Source organism: Equus caballus, chromosome 23 (assembly GCF_041296265.1).
Source record: "Equus caballus isolate H_3958 breed thoroughbred chromosome 23, TB-T2T, whole genome shotgun sequence".
Taxonomy (NCBI): Eukaryota; Metazoa; Chordata; class Mammalia; order Perissodactyla; family Equidae; genus Equus; species Equus caballus.
In genome coordinates, this window is record NC_091706.1 from 18,917,245 (window position 1) to 18,934,548 (window position 17,304).

General features: G+C 41.0%; 1 protein-coding gene across 3 annotated transcripts in view; it reads left to right on the forward strand.

The window, feature by feature from the left end:
• LOC100054358 (solute carrier family 28 member 3) overlaps positions 1–10,477 on the forward strand; it is a 28,095-nt gene extending 17,618 nt beyond the window's left edge. For all 3 annotated transcript variants that reach the window (XM_014735397.3, XM_070248517.1, XM_070248518.1), the window contains 7 exons: positions 931–1,061; positions 3,804–3,972; positions 4,373–4,570; positions 7,598–7,679; positions 8,400–8,498; positions 8,725–8,845; positions 9,726–10,477. In XM_014735397.3, the coding sequence (XP_014590883.2) occupies positions 931–1,061; positions 3,804–3,972; positions 4,373–4,570; positions 7,598–7,679; positions 8,400–8,498; positions 8,725–8,845; positions 9,726–9,852 (927 nt within the window). In that variant the 3' untranslated portion in view covers positions 9,853–10,477. The remainder of the gene's footprint in view (positions 1–930; positions 1,062–3,803; positions 3,973–4,372; positions 4,571–7,597; positions 7,680–8,399; positions 8,499–8,724; positions 8,846–9,725) is intronic.
• The last annotated feature ends 6,827 nt before the right edge of the window (positions 10,478–17,304 follow it).

Sequence of the window (17,304 nt, forward strand, 5' to 3'; positions counted from 1 at the left end):
ATGTGAATCAGATCCAACCATGGCAGAATGCAATCATATTATGAGGCTACTTTGGCTGAAAATATAAATATGTAAAAAAACACACACCCTATTACACTAGTAAAGGCAATCTAAACCAGAGATCAGCAAAGAATGACCCATGGGCCAATTCTAGATCACTGCTCTTCTTGTAACTGAATTTATACTGGAAACCAGCTGCTCCTATTTGTTTCTCTATGGCAGCTTTCATGCTACAGAGTTGAGAAGGTCTGTCACTGGATCCCCAGATGACCCACTCTCCACCACTGTGGGAACACCGCCTGCAGAAATGTGCTGGGTGGAATGGGAGTGGGGGTGGGGTGCTGATTCTGGAATTCTGAAAAGAAAGGGAAGAGAATCCAGAAACAATAAGGGTGTGGGGAGGGGAGGGGAAAGAGTTTAAGTAGACCTGCAGTGAGAAGAGCAGAGATGCTTGCAGATCACAGGGACTCTGCGTAAAGGAGTATTACATAAAGGCACAAACTTTCGGAAGAGCACAAGGAAGACAGAGAGGGTTGTATCCATGCCTGCAGCCCCAGACATCCCCATCTAAATCGAGATGTAATGAAATATGGGCTTTAGGAACTATTTGAAAATTCCAAAGGCAAAAGAAAGGTAGAGAAATCTTTGAAAGTTCCTACAGTACAAGATTAATTCTCTTCTAAAATAATCAGACTTTGGTTTTGTGCCTCTCTCCAGGGATGTGGTCATTTCTCACAAATTCCTCCCTCTGACTGTCACGATGATGCCAACTTGGCTCCCTGAGCTCCTCCAAGCCTCCTAAGAAACATTGTTTTCTGGCATAGTTGCAATTCCTGCCCTTCTTTTCCCTTGTAAGGCTTTTGGGTCATTCTTTCTGAACACAACAGAAAAGCAAAACCTAAGTTGGCCTTCTTTCTCCTAAAATCACAGATTTCACCCACGCATTTATTAACTGCTTTAATTATGTCTGCGCCCACGTCATTGGCTTTGGCTAAACTCTTTTGGCCTGAGACAGAAATATCTAAAACAACCATCAGGGATGCCATGAAAATGGAAATGGGGTAAGTGAGATACATTCACCTCATTAACGACTATACAAGCTGCGGGGGGGCGGGGCCGGGTCCACTTTCAAAAAACAGCAAAAAATTGATAAAAAGAGCATAATGAATTATGTGATTAAAGTGAATTTGATTTCCCAATGTATTAGACTTCATTCCAAAAAATCTTGTTTCAACACTTGAAAACCTTTTTTTTTTTTAACTGAAGCATAGTTGACACACAATATTAGTTTTAGGAGTACAACACAATGATTCACCATTTATATACATTACGAAATGATGACCATGGTAAGTCTAGTAACCATGTGTCACCATACAAAGTTATTACCATATTATTGACTATATTCCTTCTGCTGTACATTACATCCCCATGATTTATTTATGGTATAACTAGAAACTTGTACTTCTTAATCCCCTTCACCTGTTTCACCCACCTCTCTTCCCTCCAGTGACTACCACTTTGTTCTCTATATCTATGAGTTTGTTTCTGTTTTGTTGTTTATTTATTTTTTAGGTTCCACATATAAATGAAATCATACAGTATTTGTCTTTCTCTGTCTGACTTATTTCACTTAGCATAATACCCTCTAGGTCTATCCATGTTGTTGCCAATGGCAAGATTTCATTTTTTATGGCAGAGTAATATTCTGTTGTATATATATATATATCACATTTTCTTTATCCATTCATCTATGGATGGGCACTTAGGTTGATTTCTATATCTTGGCTATTGTAAATAATGCTACAATGAACATAGGAGCGCATATATCTTTTTGAATTAGTGTTTTCATTTTCTTTGAATAAACACTCAGAAGTAGAAGTGCTGAATTGTATGGTAGTTCTATTTTTAATTTTTTGAGGAATCTCCATACTGTTTTCCATGATTGCTGCACCAATTTACATTGCCAACAACAGTGTACAAGAGTTCCCTTTTCCTCATATCCTTGCCTACACTTATTTCTTGTCTTTTGATAATAGCCATTATGACAAGTGTGAGGTAATAACTCATTGTAGTTTTAATTTGCATTTCCATGATGATTAGTGATGTTGAGCATCTTTTTATGAGTCTGTTGACCATCTGTATGTCTTCTTTGGAAAAATGTCTATTCAGGTCCTGTGCCCATTTTCTAATTGGATTTCTTGTTTGTGTGCTATTGAGTTGTATGAGTTCTTTATATATTTTGAATGTTAACCCCAAATTGGATATATCCTTTGCAAATATCTTCTCCCATTCAGTAGGTTGTCTTTTCGTTTTGTTGATGGTTTCCTTCATTGTGCAAGAGCTTTTTAGTTTGATTTAATTCCATTTGTTTACTTTTGCTTTTGTTGCCTTTGCCCCAGGAAAGAGATCCATAAAAATATTGCTAAGACCAATGTCTAAGAGCTGACTGCCTAAGTTTTCTTCTAGAAGTTTTATGGTTTTGGGTCTTACATTCAAGTTTTTAATCCATTTTGAATCTATTATTGCATATGGTCTAAGAAAGTGGCCTCAATTCATTCTTTTGCATGTAGCGGTCTAGTTTTCTCAACAACATTTGTCAAAGAGATTGTCTTTTCCCCATTGTATATTCTTGCCTCCTTTGTCATAGATTAATTGATCATATAAGCAGTGGTTTATTTCTGGGCTCTCTATTCTGTTCCATTGATCTCTGTGTCTGTTTTTGTGCCAGTACCATACTGTTTTGATTACTATAGATTTGTGGTATAGTTTGAAATTAGGGAATGTGATGCCTCCAGGTTTGTTCTTCTTTCTCAAGATTGCTTTGGCTGAAAACCTTTCTAAATACCTGCATGTCATTACATTTCCTTGACTTCAATGTAGATATTTTATTTTAAATATAGTGTAGTGTTCATTTGGCCTTGATTTAAAACTTGCAAAACCACAGCATGACCATTTCTGGAAGTGTCTTATATAATAGAGAAAGAAGGTGTGATATAGGTATCCTTAACCCCTCTTCAGTTCATTTTCTTTTGCCCTGTGAAAAACAAAGTGAAAAGGGTGGAAAAGACTAAGGGACTTAGGATGTACAAAAGTATTTCATTAAATAACCAAATCCATCAACTAGCATGTTTCTGAGATTCGCCCCTTGTTTGTATGGAGGTGAAGTCATTACCGTGAATGAAAAAGCAGGTTGTCAAAGAATATGTATATGGAATATGTGTGATTCCACTTATAAAGTTAGCAAATGTGTGAACCTACACAACATATTATTTAGGGATGCAGACATATAGGGAAATTGAAAAGAATGGGAATGATAAGCAACTTCTAGGGAGCCAGGTACCTCTGAGATTAGAGAGGATGAGATTAAGGAAGGGCACTGGGGGGCAGGGAGATTCAAAGGTGAGAGTGACGTTACATTTCTTAGGTGATGGATATCCAGGGCTTCCTTGAATTATTAGTTCTTATACCACGAATGTTTTATAAATATTCTCTGGTAGCTACTTTTAATTAAATACAATTTTTAAAACCTATAATATTTCTATCTTTTCCCAATCTTTAAATTATAAATGTCCCCAATTAAAAGAGTAGTAAAACGGTTAGACACCCAAATGCCCATCACATACACTCAGGAATTATAAACTTGTCATGATTTCATGGAATCCAGGTGAGGGTTTTGACCAAGGCATGGGCCTGAGTGTTTGTCTCTCTGTGTGAATGAGCTCTGATTACCCCATATCTACACCTGTGATGTCCATCCACTGACAGCTCCTTGTTAATTCTGCCATTGCTATTTTTTGATAAAGTGATTCGAGGAATCTCCTAGAAGCAGCATCACATGGAGCATCCTCATGCATCTTTCTGGTGACAAACATCACTGTGAATATGATTGCCTTCCTGGCCCTATTGTCTTTTGTGAATGCAGCCCTGTCCTGGTTTGGAAACATGTTTGACTACCCACAACTGAGTTTTGAGGTATATTCTATCACATTTCTCCCGTATTTAATTTCTGCCCATCTTTGGTTAAAAATAAAAGAGGTTTGTGAATCGCCTTCCCTAATTGCCTCTAGTGCACTCTTACACCAGCACAAACCTATAATGTATCCTCTATCTTCCCACAGCTCTTTCTCTGTCTCCTGTCGCCCTCATTTCCCCATCATACAGTCATTGTCTCCATCCCGAGAATCCAGGTTATTTCCAATGACTCAATTCCCGCCTTGACTTCTAATGGATGAAGATGGACAAGGGCATGTGAAGGGATTTCTATGCCTGCAGGACACACAGAGGGGGTGGGAACAATCTCGTCAGGAGGGTGAGGCAGAAGAATGGGAGTAAAACACTACTCTAATAAAGTATCTATTTTTGGTTTTTGTAGATGATATGCTCCTACATCTTCATGCCCGTTTCCTTCATGATGGGAGTGGACTGGCAAGACTGCTTTATGGTTGCCAAACTCATAGGTTATAAGACATTCTTCTCTGAATTTATAGCCTATGAGCAGCTCTCAAAATTGGTGTATTTAAGGAAAGAGGCTGGACCCAAATTTGTGGATGGTGTGCAGCAATATATGTCGGTGAGTAAATAGGTTGATTTTTCAGTGCACTTCTTTATCACATATATACACCCATCGAATAGTTACTGGTGACTCTGTTTGTGAGGCCAGGCACTTGGGATAAATCAAATGACAAAACAGATCCCAAATCTCAGAGCTCATGGAACGCATAATGAACAGAACACCTCATAATTCTCAGTTACACTATATTAATAATTGTGTGTGTGTGTGTGTGTGTGTTTAGAAGCACAGCTAATCCTTACCACTATGATTATTTACTGTTGAGCACCATGGATGCAATCCCAGAGTCGTATGAGCTGGGACTGGAATCAATCCATCAACAATTATCGAATGCCTTCTGTGTGCAATGTACCCAGGAACTGAGGCCACAGCGTTGAACAAGTGATGAGGCCTCTGCCTTCGTGAGGCTCAGAGTCTAATGATCAGGAAGCTCTCTCCCTTTCAGCTTAAGTAAATCTATGGACTCTGAGAGACTGCCTAAATGTAACCTAGAGCCTGGACATCCTAACGAAGTAGTGAGACACAATCGCTGCTCTCCACGTAGATGAGGGAAGAGAAGCAGCGCAGGGTCTGTGTTCTGAACCTTTGAGACAAGCGCCCTAGAACTATGCCAGGACTTCAGGTCAATAGCCTGCAAGGAGATGCTCATGTCCCCTTGGCCTTGGATGGGATAAGGAAGCTCAGGTGAGGCTCTTACTTGGGCCATATTTGCAGCTGAGTCTCCAACTTCTATTTTCCTAATGAACAGAATTGTCACACACGGAAACTCCCAGGGAAATGGTGAACATTTCTGACTGCCACCATTACTCCTGGAAACAATCCATTTGGAATTAATGTCCTAGGCACATATTGGGCTTTAAAATGAAAGGGGAGGGAAAACATGCTGCCCAAGCTTCTAACTGAGATGGCCCACCTCTGAATAGCCCCACTCTTCAGCCTCCCAGAGAGGAAACATGCACATTTACTCCCACGTGTTACACAAAATGACAGCACACCCCAGGAGAGTGTTGATTTGTATGTTCTAATCAGGTCATTTGACTCACACATCTGATGTGCACAGTGGCTCTGTAGGTCTCCTGTTTCTCAAATGTTCATTCTTCAGCTGAGCACACAGTGGGGCTTGGCCAAATGTCCTCATTGTCTGGTTGCCACCACAAACCAGCTTGCTTCCCTGCCAAAAGCAAACAATAGGCTCAATTAAGTGAAATGTTTCTCATCCTCAACTGCCAGTTGCCAGGAGAGGGTAGTTTTATTAACAAGCAAAGCAAGCTCACAGGTCTGGCAGTGCTGAGCAGGTTTGTGAGCAGGTTAGTAAGAGGAGAGAGACAGGCCAGTAGAGCTGATTCGGGTTGGGGATGAGCCCAAGCAGGGCAGGTGCACAGAGGACATTTAGGAATATGAGCTCAATGGCTTCTGTAATTGATGACTTACAATAGAAAAGCACTTTGTTTTTCTTCCCAATTTCTTATTTCTAATCAACAAAATGGGGATGAGTCCCTGCAATTTCTGCTTACCAACCAAGAAGTGGTGGGGGTGTCCCAGTAGTCTCCTGGAAAAGGTACCACGTGACTGAAGCGTAAGATCTGGGTCCACAGGCAAAAACCCTGTGTTATCCATTAAATTATGCCCAATGCTGACCTCCATCTGAGGTAAGAGGTCGGAATGTGTATATTGCACTTTATTACTCCATTTTCTCTTTCTTAAAGATGATACTTTGCATGTTTGTTTGTTTACATGCAATATATTTCATGGCACAGAATTCAAAACGTACAAAAAGCTATAGAGGGAAAAGTGAGTCATTCTTCCTATTTCTCTGGCGCTAGCTCCTCTCCCTGTGCCATATTATGCTCATTGTTCTTAGCCTTACTCTTTGTACTTAATAACACATCTCAAATGCCTTTCCACACCAGTGCCTGTGACACAGTACTCTATGCACAAACACACCATAGTTTATTTTAGCCAGTCCCCTGTTGATGAACACTCTTATCGATTTTTTGCTATTGGAAGTAGTGCTACAATGAACGTCCCTGTACATAGGGCATCTTTGCTCATGTGCTAGGAGAGCTGTAGGATGTCCTATTAATTTCCTAGTTCAGTTCTTTCCATCAGGTAGTCTTGCACATTTATGGGCAAAGACAGAGTGTAATCATCCCAGCCTCCTTTTCCTCTTCTTATAAAACCCTACGTGGCCCCATCTGTGTGCCCCCTCCGCAGATCCCCCCGAAAGGAGAAAGAGGACTCTCGAGCACTTCATGCCCTCTCCCTCCCCATGGTCTCCTAATAAACTTGCCTGTTTTTGAAGCCAATTGAACTAAATGAAATGCACTAGACAGAGCAGGGGACGAGGATGAGCTTTTCCAGAAACAGTGGACTGCTCAAATACTTTACATATTTTTTCCCTGCCTGCTATATGCACGCTGACTGAAAGCATCAACAAAGGAGTTCTCAGAAACCATGAAAAGAAGAGGTGCTTGCTCAACCAAAACTTACCGTGACCACTTGAGTCTTGAATGTGAGCTTTAAAAAATCCAGTCAGTGAAAGAAAAAAAGGCGCCACCAGTTTTGAATGTTGCATTGGCCTGGTTTGTTCTCTGCACTAAATCATAGATTTTTCAAAATTTGGGGGAAAATAATAATTGCCTCAATTGTGTTGGTGCCTTTGCCATATTGGGTGTGTCTCTGGTCAACAGTGAAGTGCCCTGGCTCTTCCAAGCCTCTGTAGTCAGTCTTTCACCCTGAGAAAGAACCATCTGGCCTGAGCAGCACCTCTTGACTTCAGAATAGAATTCCAAGTCCTTTGTAGAGAGTCTCTCAATCCGCACAGCCCCTTTCTCTCCATTGAAATTCAAGGGGAAATGGAAAAAAGAGTCTAGGACACGTGTTTGCAGCAGGTGTTTGACACTGTGCACTGTACACTTATTTGTCAGTATTGATTCTGGCATAAGAATGGGAAGCCCAGTTAGGATGTCAGATTTACTAAGCTGGGTCACGCCATGTATGCATCTGTGTGTTTATGCTTATTTACAGATTCGTTCTGAGACAATTGCCACTTATGCTCTCTGTGGTTTTGGCAGAGCCAATGCCCTAGGGTTAGCAATCAAGACTCTCAGTAAGTAAAAAGAATATTCTTCAACAACAGATGTGCTGTAAATCTCCATGTTGCTCTGTAACATTATTCATGTCAGGAAAAGAAGGCCCTGCAAGGGCAGTAAATCCTTTGGGGTCTATTTGTTATCCCTGCTCTGCAGTGTAGTTCCCTGTTAGACCCAAGCTAACATCAGGAAGGATCTGCCCAAATGCACAGGTGCTTCTCCAGCCAGGGATGACACATGGCTTTCACTTCACATGCCAATTCCAATAGACTTATAACAGCCACGTGGAGAAGGATTCTGAGGTCCACTGGAAGTTGTTGGGAAACGCTGTGATTAATGAGTGATGTCTGCCATGGGCACAGACATGGATGATGACAGATGAGTTGCAGATGTTTGGGATCCTCCCTTGCGTAGCATTTGCCCTGCTGTGCCCTCAACATGCTGTGTGCACCCCTTGGGTGAACCTTAGGACTCGTTTCTTCTGTAGAGAATGGAAGCCTCTGGGCCTCTAGGTGTGGACAAACTGCTTTTCCTCCCACACCAGGGAACTTCTCTGGATGTGGAACTCATCACTAAGCTCGTAAATCTTGAATTTCCCAACTAAGTTTGAATAAAAAAAGGAAAATTCAGCTGATCTGAGACTCCAGCCCCAGAACAATTCTCAGAGGTTGGGAATTTGGAATTTTAATCAATGAGCTTCAACATTAACCTCTCATATCTGCTTCCATATTTCCCAGCACTTATAGCGTTTTTCAGAAGGGATGACATCACTGCAGTGGCAGTGAGAGCTCTGATTGCAGGAATCATCTCCTCCTTCATGATGGGCTGCATCGCAGGTACCGTTTCCACTGTGTCCTGTCCCCCTGTGCCCACAGCTCTCAGGGGGGCGGTGCCTCTAACCTGCACATGCAGCATATGCTGTGCAGAGAGCTGAGAGGCAGAGCCGTGTTAAGCATGCCGTGAAGTGAAATGTGTGGAGCATGGTGGACAAGCTAAGAAAAGAAGGAGACGTCAGTGAACTTGTGAATTAATAAAATCAGCGGTGCTCTGTTGCACTTCTAGGCATCCTCTCCAGCACTCCTGTAGACATCAACTGCCACCACATTTTAGAGAACGCCTTCAACTCCAGCTTACCTCAAAACACAACCGATGTGGTGGTGTGTTGTCAGAGCCTATTGAGCAGGTATTGTATTCTTGATCATAACCTCTTTATATCCATCATTAATTTAAAAATTAGACCTAAAGACCCCTTGGACTTATTTTTAAACTTCATAACTCTTACTTTATTTAAATATGAGAACCTTTGTGGCAATTCTAACCTCCTTTCATTTTGACGTTTCTTGGCTAAGACTAGGACCCATAGCCATCTAGTGTCGCTCAAGCATTTCACATGCCCCCTCTGTGTGTTGGGCACTTGGTGTGAATTAGCTTGCTCGCACCTTGCAGACACTGTGTAAGTTAGGCACTGTTGCTTTTTGAAGCGTTATATAAAATCAGGGCTTAGGGAGGCTTTGTCACTGACCCAAGCAAAATGAGTGCAAGCACAATTAAGATAGAAAGACCCCAGAAAATCAAGGTCTTTCTGCTCACAGAGCCCATGTGCTTAACTAGTACTGTAGTACTCTAGTACTAGTTACGAGGTGCTGCCTCCCTTTCAAGGGGATCAAGCAATGCAGGCTGTCCTGACACGGTGATGGTGATGGGCCATGGTGGATGAGGGGTTGCCAGGGCCCCATGCCAGCCACCCCATCCCTGTACCGTTTCTATTTGCAAAATTAATACTCCCACCCCATCTGCCCTTCTTAATATGCAGGTGTTTTATAAGGATTAGTTCTATCTTTCTTTGTTTATTCTGGAGGAAATAGGGGGAGTCCTGAGGCCGAACAGGATTTGAGAGTCAAAACTAATTCTTTGGTGCCTCTTTCCTTAACCCACCCTAACCTGAATGTGAGGGGGGGAAGTCAGCTTGCTGTCCTATGCTATTTTTAATGTGTCATCTTCTGCTCATCTACACTTTCTGTCTTCTAAGGCTCAGATAACTGTTTCATTCCACTTTCTACCAGCACTGTTGCCGTGGGTCCCGGGGAGGTCATCCCAGGAGGGTACCACAGCCTGTCTTCTTTGAAGACCTGCTGTGAATTGTTGAAGCCATCAACACTGAACTGCACTTGGATCCCTGACGAACTCTGAGCTCAGCCACTTCTCCAACAGAACTCCAAGTACAGATGCTGAACTTTCTGCTTCTGGGAGAAAAATAAAAGCTATTGTCCACAGATTAGTACTTCCATCATGGAGTCAGCTTTAACTGGAAAGAAGAAACACAGGAGTGAACTTTTCACATCTAGGTCATCTTCCTGCCCTCCTCAGCCCCTTCCCGCTGAGAACTACTATAGTGTCCCCAAAGTGAGGTGTTGTCTCCAGTCCCCAAAATGTCTTCTGACCTTGGAATTTCAGGACATTTAACCAGAGTGCAGGTATAAATGACAGCTCACAACAACTGGGCTGTGACTCAGCCATACTTATTAGTGTGAGTCTCTAAGTAGCCTAGAGTGAACCACTTCAAGAACATCTCAGGTGAGGTCTCTCTGCATTCACCCTGGCTGAGCTGAAATAGCCTAACAGGGAATCTCAGGTGGACGAGGACCAGTCACATATCACCCACTCATTACCTGCCCTGAGGAAGTCCCGCAGAAATCAGGCATCCTTCAGGAGAGTGCCTAGACCAGTCCAAAGCTAGGTTTTAATTCCCGTGTGCTTTGAGTTATATCAGTCAGCTTGTGCTGAACTGTGCTGCAATAACAAATAATTCACAAAACTTGGTGGCTTACAAGTTTGTTTTTCAGTCATATTATGTGTTTATTCAGGGTCAACTTTGGCCATACTCTAGGTTGTCTTTATTTCCAGGACCCAGGCTAAAGGAGCAGCCCCTGTGTGAGGGCATGTTGGTCTTACTGGAGAGGGAAATGAAAGGTGGGGACCACATGATGGCGCTTAAAACTTCTGCTAGGAAGTGACACCCTTCAATTTCACTACATTCCATTATCCAAGGATAGTCACATGACAAGCATGAATCAATGACCATAGATGTTTTATCCTGTCATAGGGAGGGATAGCAAATATTTTTTTTTTTAAGATTTTATTTTTTTCCTTTTTCTCCCCAAAGCCCCCCGGTACATAGCTGTATATTCTTAGTTGTGGGTCCTTCTAGTTGTGGCATGTGGGATGCTGCCTCAGTGTGGCTTGATGAGTGGTACCATGACTGTGCCCAGGATATGAACCGAGGAAACACTGAGCTGCCTGCAGCGGAGCATGCGAACTTAACCACTCGGCCACGGGGCCAGCCCCAGGGATAGCAAATATTTTGAAGAAATAATATGATATACCACATGGGTACATAATATCCATGTCTCCCTTCAAGAAACCAACCTGTTATAGGGCATAACTGTAAGCCTATTCATGTGCGAATTTGATTATGTTCCTGGTGACAAGACTGGAAAATGGTGCTAGTCTTTAGACAGACAGCCATGTAAGGACCATTTGAAGGAGAAAAATCTTCCATTGATACTTCCAGAAGAGCATCAGCATCAAACTTGCTTAATGGGTATCAAAGAAGAACCTTAATGTGTTCTGACACTAAATGTGTCTCAGAAGAAATTCCAGAAATAAGGATGGGATGCTCTTTAATGAAATATTCATTGTCAACACCCTTAAAAGCATAAGGACCACATTTTGTGAGAAAACACAAACAGTAATGATTGGATTAAAAGGTGACTCATACAAAAGAAAGCAAGTGAAAAAGGTTTTGGAATACTTTAAGTAATTTATTTATATATTTTCCTCTTTGTTCATGCACAAGAGTAATTTTTTTTAAATCCCTGTGTGAATAGCTGCTTCTTGTGTGTGTGATGGTGGTGGTGGTGGTGAAGGAGGGAGTTAAATGCCTACAGGACTCTTAATCTCTGAAGCACTATATATTAGGATATTTCTAGTTATTGATCATTTGTATCAAATTTTTCTTGGAACTCAATGTGTCCCTTCAGTATTTAGACTTTGTTTTAGGAAAATATATTTACCTGTCTTTCCCTCCGTTCTCAGTGCTCTGGTGTCAGCCTTCATTAAAGCCTGTGGCACAGTGTGTCAGGGACTCCAGTTATTCATAAGTTGATTCTCCATTGTCTGTTATCGCTATTATTTTTCTAACGATTTTTTTTCTCCTTTTAACTCTGTGTATTTTTCTATTCTGTTTTATTTCTAAGAATCTCTTTCTCAGAGAATCTCTTTGTTGTTTCTAGCATGCTTCTCTGGCCAACTAATTTTCAAATTCTGCCTGTTGCCATTACTGTTCCTTGGATGTTTGTGGCTCTTCTGGGAGCTTTTTTTTTTATTTCAAGGAAAACTTAATTAATGCCTTTTTTCTTTTTTTTTTTACTATTTTCTTCTTTTTCATTAAAAGGTAATTTCCATTTGTAATAAAAAGTGACAATATTTTACACACACACATATCTTTCTCCCTACCCTGTTCACCGCATCTCTCTTTCTAGTACCACACACCCCAGAGATTGTCAATTAGCATATGTACCTTTCTCCAAAATTATATAAGAAGATGGGGAATTTGTTGTTTCTACACAAATAGAATGAGCCTCTTTACATACCACCTTCAACTTCTTTTCACTTGGCGGTACACTTTCTACAAGTCATTATATATAGTTCTAGCTCTATCCTTCCCTTCCTCCTAGTGTGTGTGTGTGTGTGTGTGTGTGTATGTACGATTCTACGTAAATGAGATAATATACATACTGGAGATGGGAGGAAGTTAGACATTTTTATTGTCTTTCTACTTGCTTCCCTCCTCCTCTCTCCTGTCCCTGGCCCACAACACACAGGTATCCCAGGTTAAATAACTTGATGTTTTTTTAACATCATTGTACTTTTTCCTGTACTCTTTTCATGTTCAGGTTGTATTTTACAAACATATCCATCTATTGAGCATTCGGATGATAGTTTACAGTGCAGATCTTCCTTGACTTACAATGGGGTTACATCCTAATAAATCCCATTGTAAGTTGAAAATATCGTAAGTCAAAAATGCATTTAATACACTTAACCTACCAAACATTATAACAGCCCAGCCTACCTTAAACATGCGCAGAACACTTACATTAGCCTACAGTTAGGAAATACTCACCTAACACAAAGCCTATTTTATAATAAAGGGTTGAATATCTCATGTAATTTGTTGAATACTGTACTGAAAGTGAGAAACAGAGTGGTTTATGGGTATAGCATGGTCGTGAGTGTATTGGTGGTTTACCCTTGTGATCGCGGGGCTGGCTGGGAACTGTGGCTTGCTGCTGCTGCTCAGCATCATGAGAGAGTGTCATACCACATAGAGTATTGCTGGCCCAGGAAAAGATTAAAATTCAAAGTACAGTTTCTACGGAATGCATATCGCTTTCACACCATCTTAAAGCCAAAAATCATACGTTGAACCATCATTAAGTTGGCCACTGTCTGTACTAAGATTACTCACATTTCTATGCAGTTTATTTTTCTCCGATAATAATACTTTGTGGATAGTGAGGTCCATTGGAAAAACTTTCTTCTTTTCACAGGCTTCATAACAGCCCATGACATGTTATGTATTTGTCTGAGCCATTCCTCTATGGAGAAGCACTCACTTTGTTTAAAGTTTGTTTTTGACTTATTTGAATGGTGGTGGCCATTTACTGTACATACAGCTGCTTTTATTTTCTTTAGCAGTGCTGTCTGATGGATATAAGGCAAGTCACATGTAATTTACAATTTTACAGTAGCCACGTTAAAAAGTACAAAGAGATTTGTAAAGTTAATTTTAAAAATATATTTAACCCAATATATCCAAGATATTATTTTGATGAGATATTTTACATTCTATTTGTTGAATTAAGTCTTTAAAATCTAATGTGTATTTTATACATAGAGCATACCTTGAGACACTAACTTTTCATTGGCAATACTTGATCTGTACTTAGATTGCATAAAATTTGCAGTTGAAAAGTAAATTTATATACCAAGGTTGTTCCAAACATGCTTAAAAGTTTTCCAGTGGAAACTTCCATTTCCAACTGAAATGCGTATCATTTTTAAATTAAATTTTAGGTCCTCAGTTCCATATACAAAATAGTTCCATATTTCAAGTATCAGTGGCTACCATATTGGACAGTGAAATTTGATAGGATGATTTCCTAGGTGAATTGAAGTGTGTGTATATTTGGTATTAATATATGTTGCAAGATTGCTTCTTAGAAAAATATGTAGTCTTAATTTTCATCTGCTTCGTGGTATAATCTTTCTGATGTGTTTTATTCATCTACCTCTGTGTGTATGTGTGATATTTTTAATGCAACATGTTCACATAAGTCCCATGATGGTTTTTTTTTTTTGTTAATATTATCCATCCTTGAGCCGAGGATGGGGTTACTATTCTTGAGCCATATGAGAAAAGATAGTAAGGGTAAGGACTAGATGAGTGAGCTGGTGAGCACTTTAGGGTTGTCGCCTCCAGAACATTCTCAGTCCCCTGTGCATGTTGTGAGTGGCTCTGGGCTAGCTGGAAGTTTCCCTCCTCCCAGTGAAACCACTTGAGGGAGGTTTTTGGTGGTGGTGATGTCCTCGCTCTTCTTTAGTAGACACAGAGGGTGGAAGGCTGTTTGCTCCCCGCAGGTCATCCTCTACCCACCCACCCATAGTCTCCTAGGATGGCAAAGATGGAGTGTGTGTGTGGTTCCTGTGTGTTTGTTCGGGTTTTGTCTGAGGTCACTCAGGGCTGACAGCAGGTTGCTATCCGTCTATGCACCCCGACCGTGTTTCAAGCCAAGACTGTGACATGTATTTTGAAGAATTCTGTACTTTGTCTAGTCTGCCCATAACATTTGAAGACCCCAGCTTTCTCCCTGTGTCTATCTTCACACTGGTACAGTTTCCACTAATCTGAAAACCCTTCTTCAAGCATAGTATTATGGGTCCAGATATGAATTTTTCCTAATTTCAGTGAAGAAGGAAGTTTCTTTACTGCTTCTGTTCTCCTTGTTGTTCTCCATTCATTTGCAAAAGGAGATGGAGGTGGAAATGGTATTTCTCTCCCCAGTCCAGAAACCATGGTAATTAACAAATTCTCTGACCCTCCAGAGGCCTTAGGGTTTCAGCCAAAAATAGACTGCCATCATGGGATATGGAGAATTTTCTTTGATTTTTTTTTCCATTGGTCAAATCAGCACATCCACACAGTTCGATCTGAGTGAGAAGGTCTCTGTAACTACACAGATCACTAACATGCATTCATTTTACAAATACCTCCAACTAATGGCTTCTATATTTCTGTAGTTTAGGCTAGCAGGCCACTGTAAAGAGCTGAAGACACGTACTTGCCCAGTGAGGCTGACTTCCAATTACAGACAAATTCTGAATCAGGCACGCTCATGAGGAAAGTGCTGCAGGACAGTGTGCCGGGAAGGGTTAAACTACCCGAGTGCACTGGAGCAGGGGAAGGGAGGCAACCACGCACATTTAAACAGGCAGGAGCACAGGACTTAAGGAAGGAATGCCTGGTACAGGGGCACCATGGGGAGCTAATGAGCCATATGGTCCTGAGAAAAGCTACTTTTTGCCACTGTTACTTAATTAAAAAAATAAAAGTTAAAAAAAACCCTTGTTTTAGGTTGAGCAAGAAGAAAAGTATACATTTCCCATTCTTTTTCTGGCTCTAAAGACAGCACAAGCTTATGATAATAATTATCCTTTCCTTTACATTACAAAGGCAGTGTGACTGCCCCCTGGATGCAGGGGGACTGCTTTCAACCCTGGTCATTAGTGAGCTACTTGGCAATTTCATTTCAAGAGACTCTAGAAAGTAAACAAAGAGTCTGCTCCAAGCCAGCCCTCTTACCCATTATGCCTTTTGCAGAATGCGAAGACAGTGACTGATTTTAGGGATCAGCGTGTAGCCACGGAACTGAGACAAGCCCTCAAATGACAACCTTGAAGTGTGGTCCTCTGGCAACTGACAACCAACTGCTTTACAATGAGAAACTAGGATCAGGAAAAAACTGATGCCTTACAAGCCACGTTAACCCGTAGAATCAGCCCTACATCTTCCATGCTCTGGGCATGCTTCTGGAATATTCATGAAATAAGAGGATGGCAGAACCTTAGGTCATTTAGAAATGCTTCTCACCCCACAGTCATCTGGAGCTGCCAAACGCATGGGTAAAAGCAGAGCTGGGGCAGAGTCCCTTGGTCTAATCTGAATCTCTTCAACTGCAGAGTGCCTGCCTCATTCCACAATTGTCCATATGTCTGTCTGACCATTAGGCTACTTATTCCTATGTGTCTCCTCTACCTAGAATCTGGCATCTAGCAGACATTCGGTAAATGTTTACTCAATTAATGAATGAATGAATATTGCAAAATGGCCAACCTTCAGATATTCAGGAAAATTTAATTGGTTAACTGTTAAAAACTTTTTAAAAATCTCATCTAAAATCCATAGTCATAATAAAAATTGCAATTGGAAATTTCCTCTCTCGTCAATCTCATTCCCCATAGTTGGCCACTGTTAACACTTTGGCGTCACTATTAATTTTCTCTCCATCTTATAAACAACACAGTAAGCTACAGCTATCAAGCTGGAGTGGATGAGTCTTCTTTCCAGCCCAATGCCTCAATCACTGCCACCTTCCATTTCTTGGCAACCTCAGGCCCGTGGTTTTTCTTGTCTACAACATTAACTGGGTTACACAGTGATCAGTAAACACACTTCAGGAGACTGGCTTTCCTGATAATCTATAAAGCCAGCCTGCAGCTTAGTAGTATTGTCTACACTGAAGCTAAATGGAATCTTTAAAAGCATCCCAACACCCAACATAAATAAGTGTATTTTAAATATCCAGATTCTTTCTGTCTAGATGAGCAATTGTTCTCTCACATTTGGAAAAGCTCTTAATAGGAAATGCAAAACCACACGCTGGTGGCCACTTCTGGCAGGTGTGGAAGTATAACTCAGCAGCTAAGAGTCCAGCTCTGGAGCTGAACTGCTAATGTTCAAACCCTTGCCCCAAACAAGAGATCCATAACCTTAGATATTTATGTAACCTCTCTGTGCCTCAGTTTCCCTATCTGTAAAATGCAAATAAACATATCTCTTCTTCTATATTTCTGTGAGAATTAAATAAGTTAAATCATGTAGAGCACTTGGAAGAACGCCTCACATAGAAAGGCTGTAACATACACTCTTCACTGAGGTATAATTTATACACAGTAAATGCAGATTTTAAGCATACAGTTTGATGCATTATGACAAATGTCTACACCCGTGTGACCATCACCCCAATCAAGCTGCAGCACATTCCCATCATTTTAGGAAGTCCCCTGGCGCCCCTTCCCAGGCAATCTCACCCCCATCCTCCCACATAAGCCTGATTGACTTTCTTTCTCCCAGAAATCAGTTCAGATAAATGGTTCAGAGAGAACTTCATAGAAATGGAGTCACATGTGCTCTTTTATCTCTCATTTTTCTCAGTGCAACGTATTTAAGTTTTATCCAGTAGGTCATTCTGTTTCTATTGCTGAGTGTTATCCCATTGTATGAAGAATCCACCATTTATG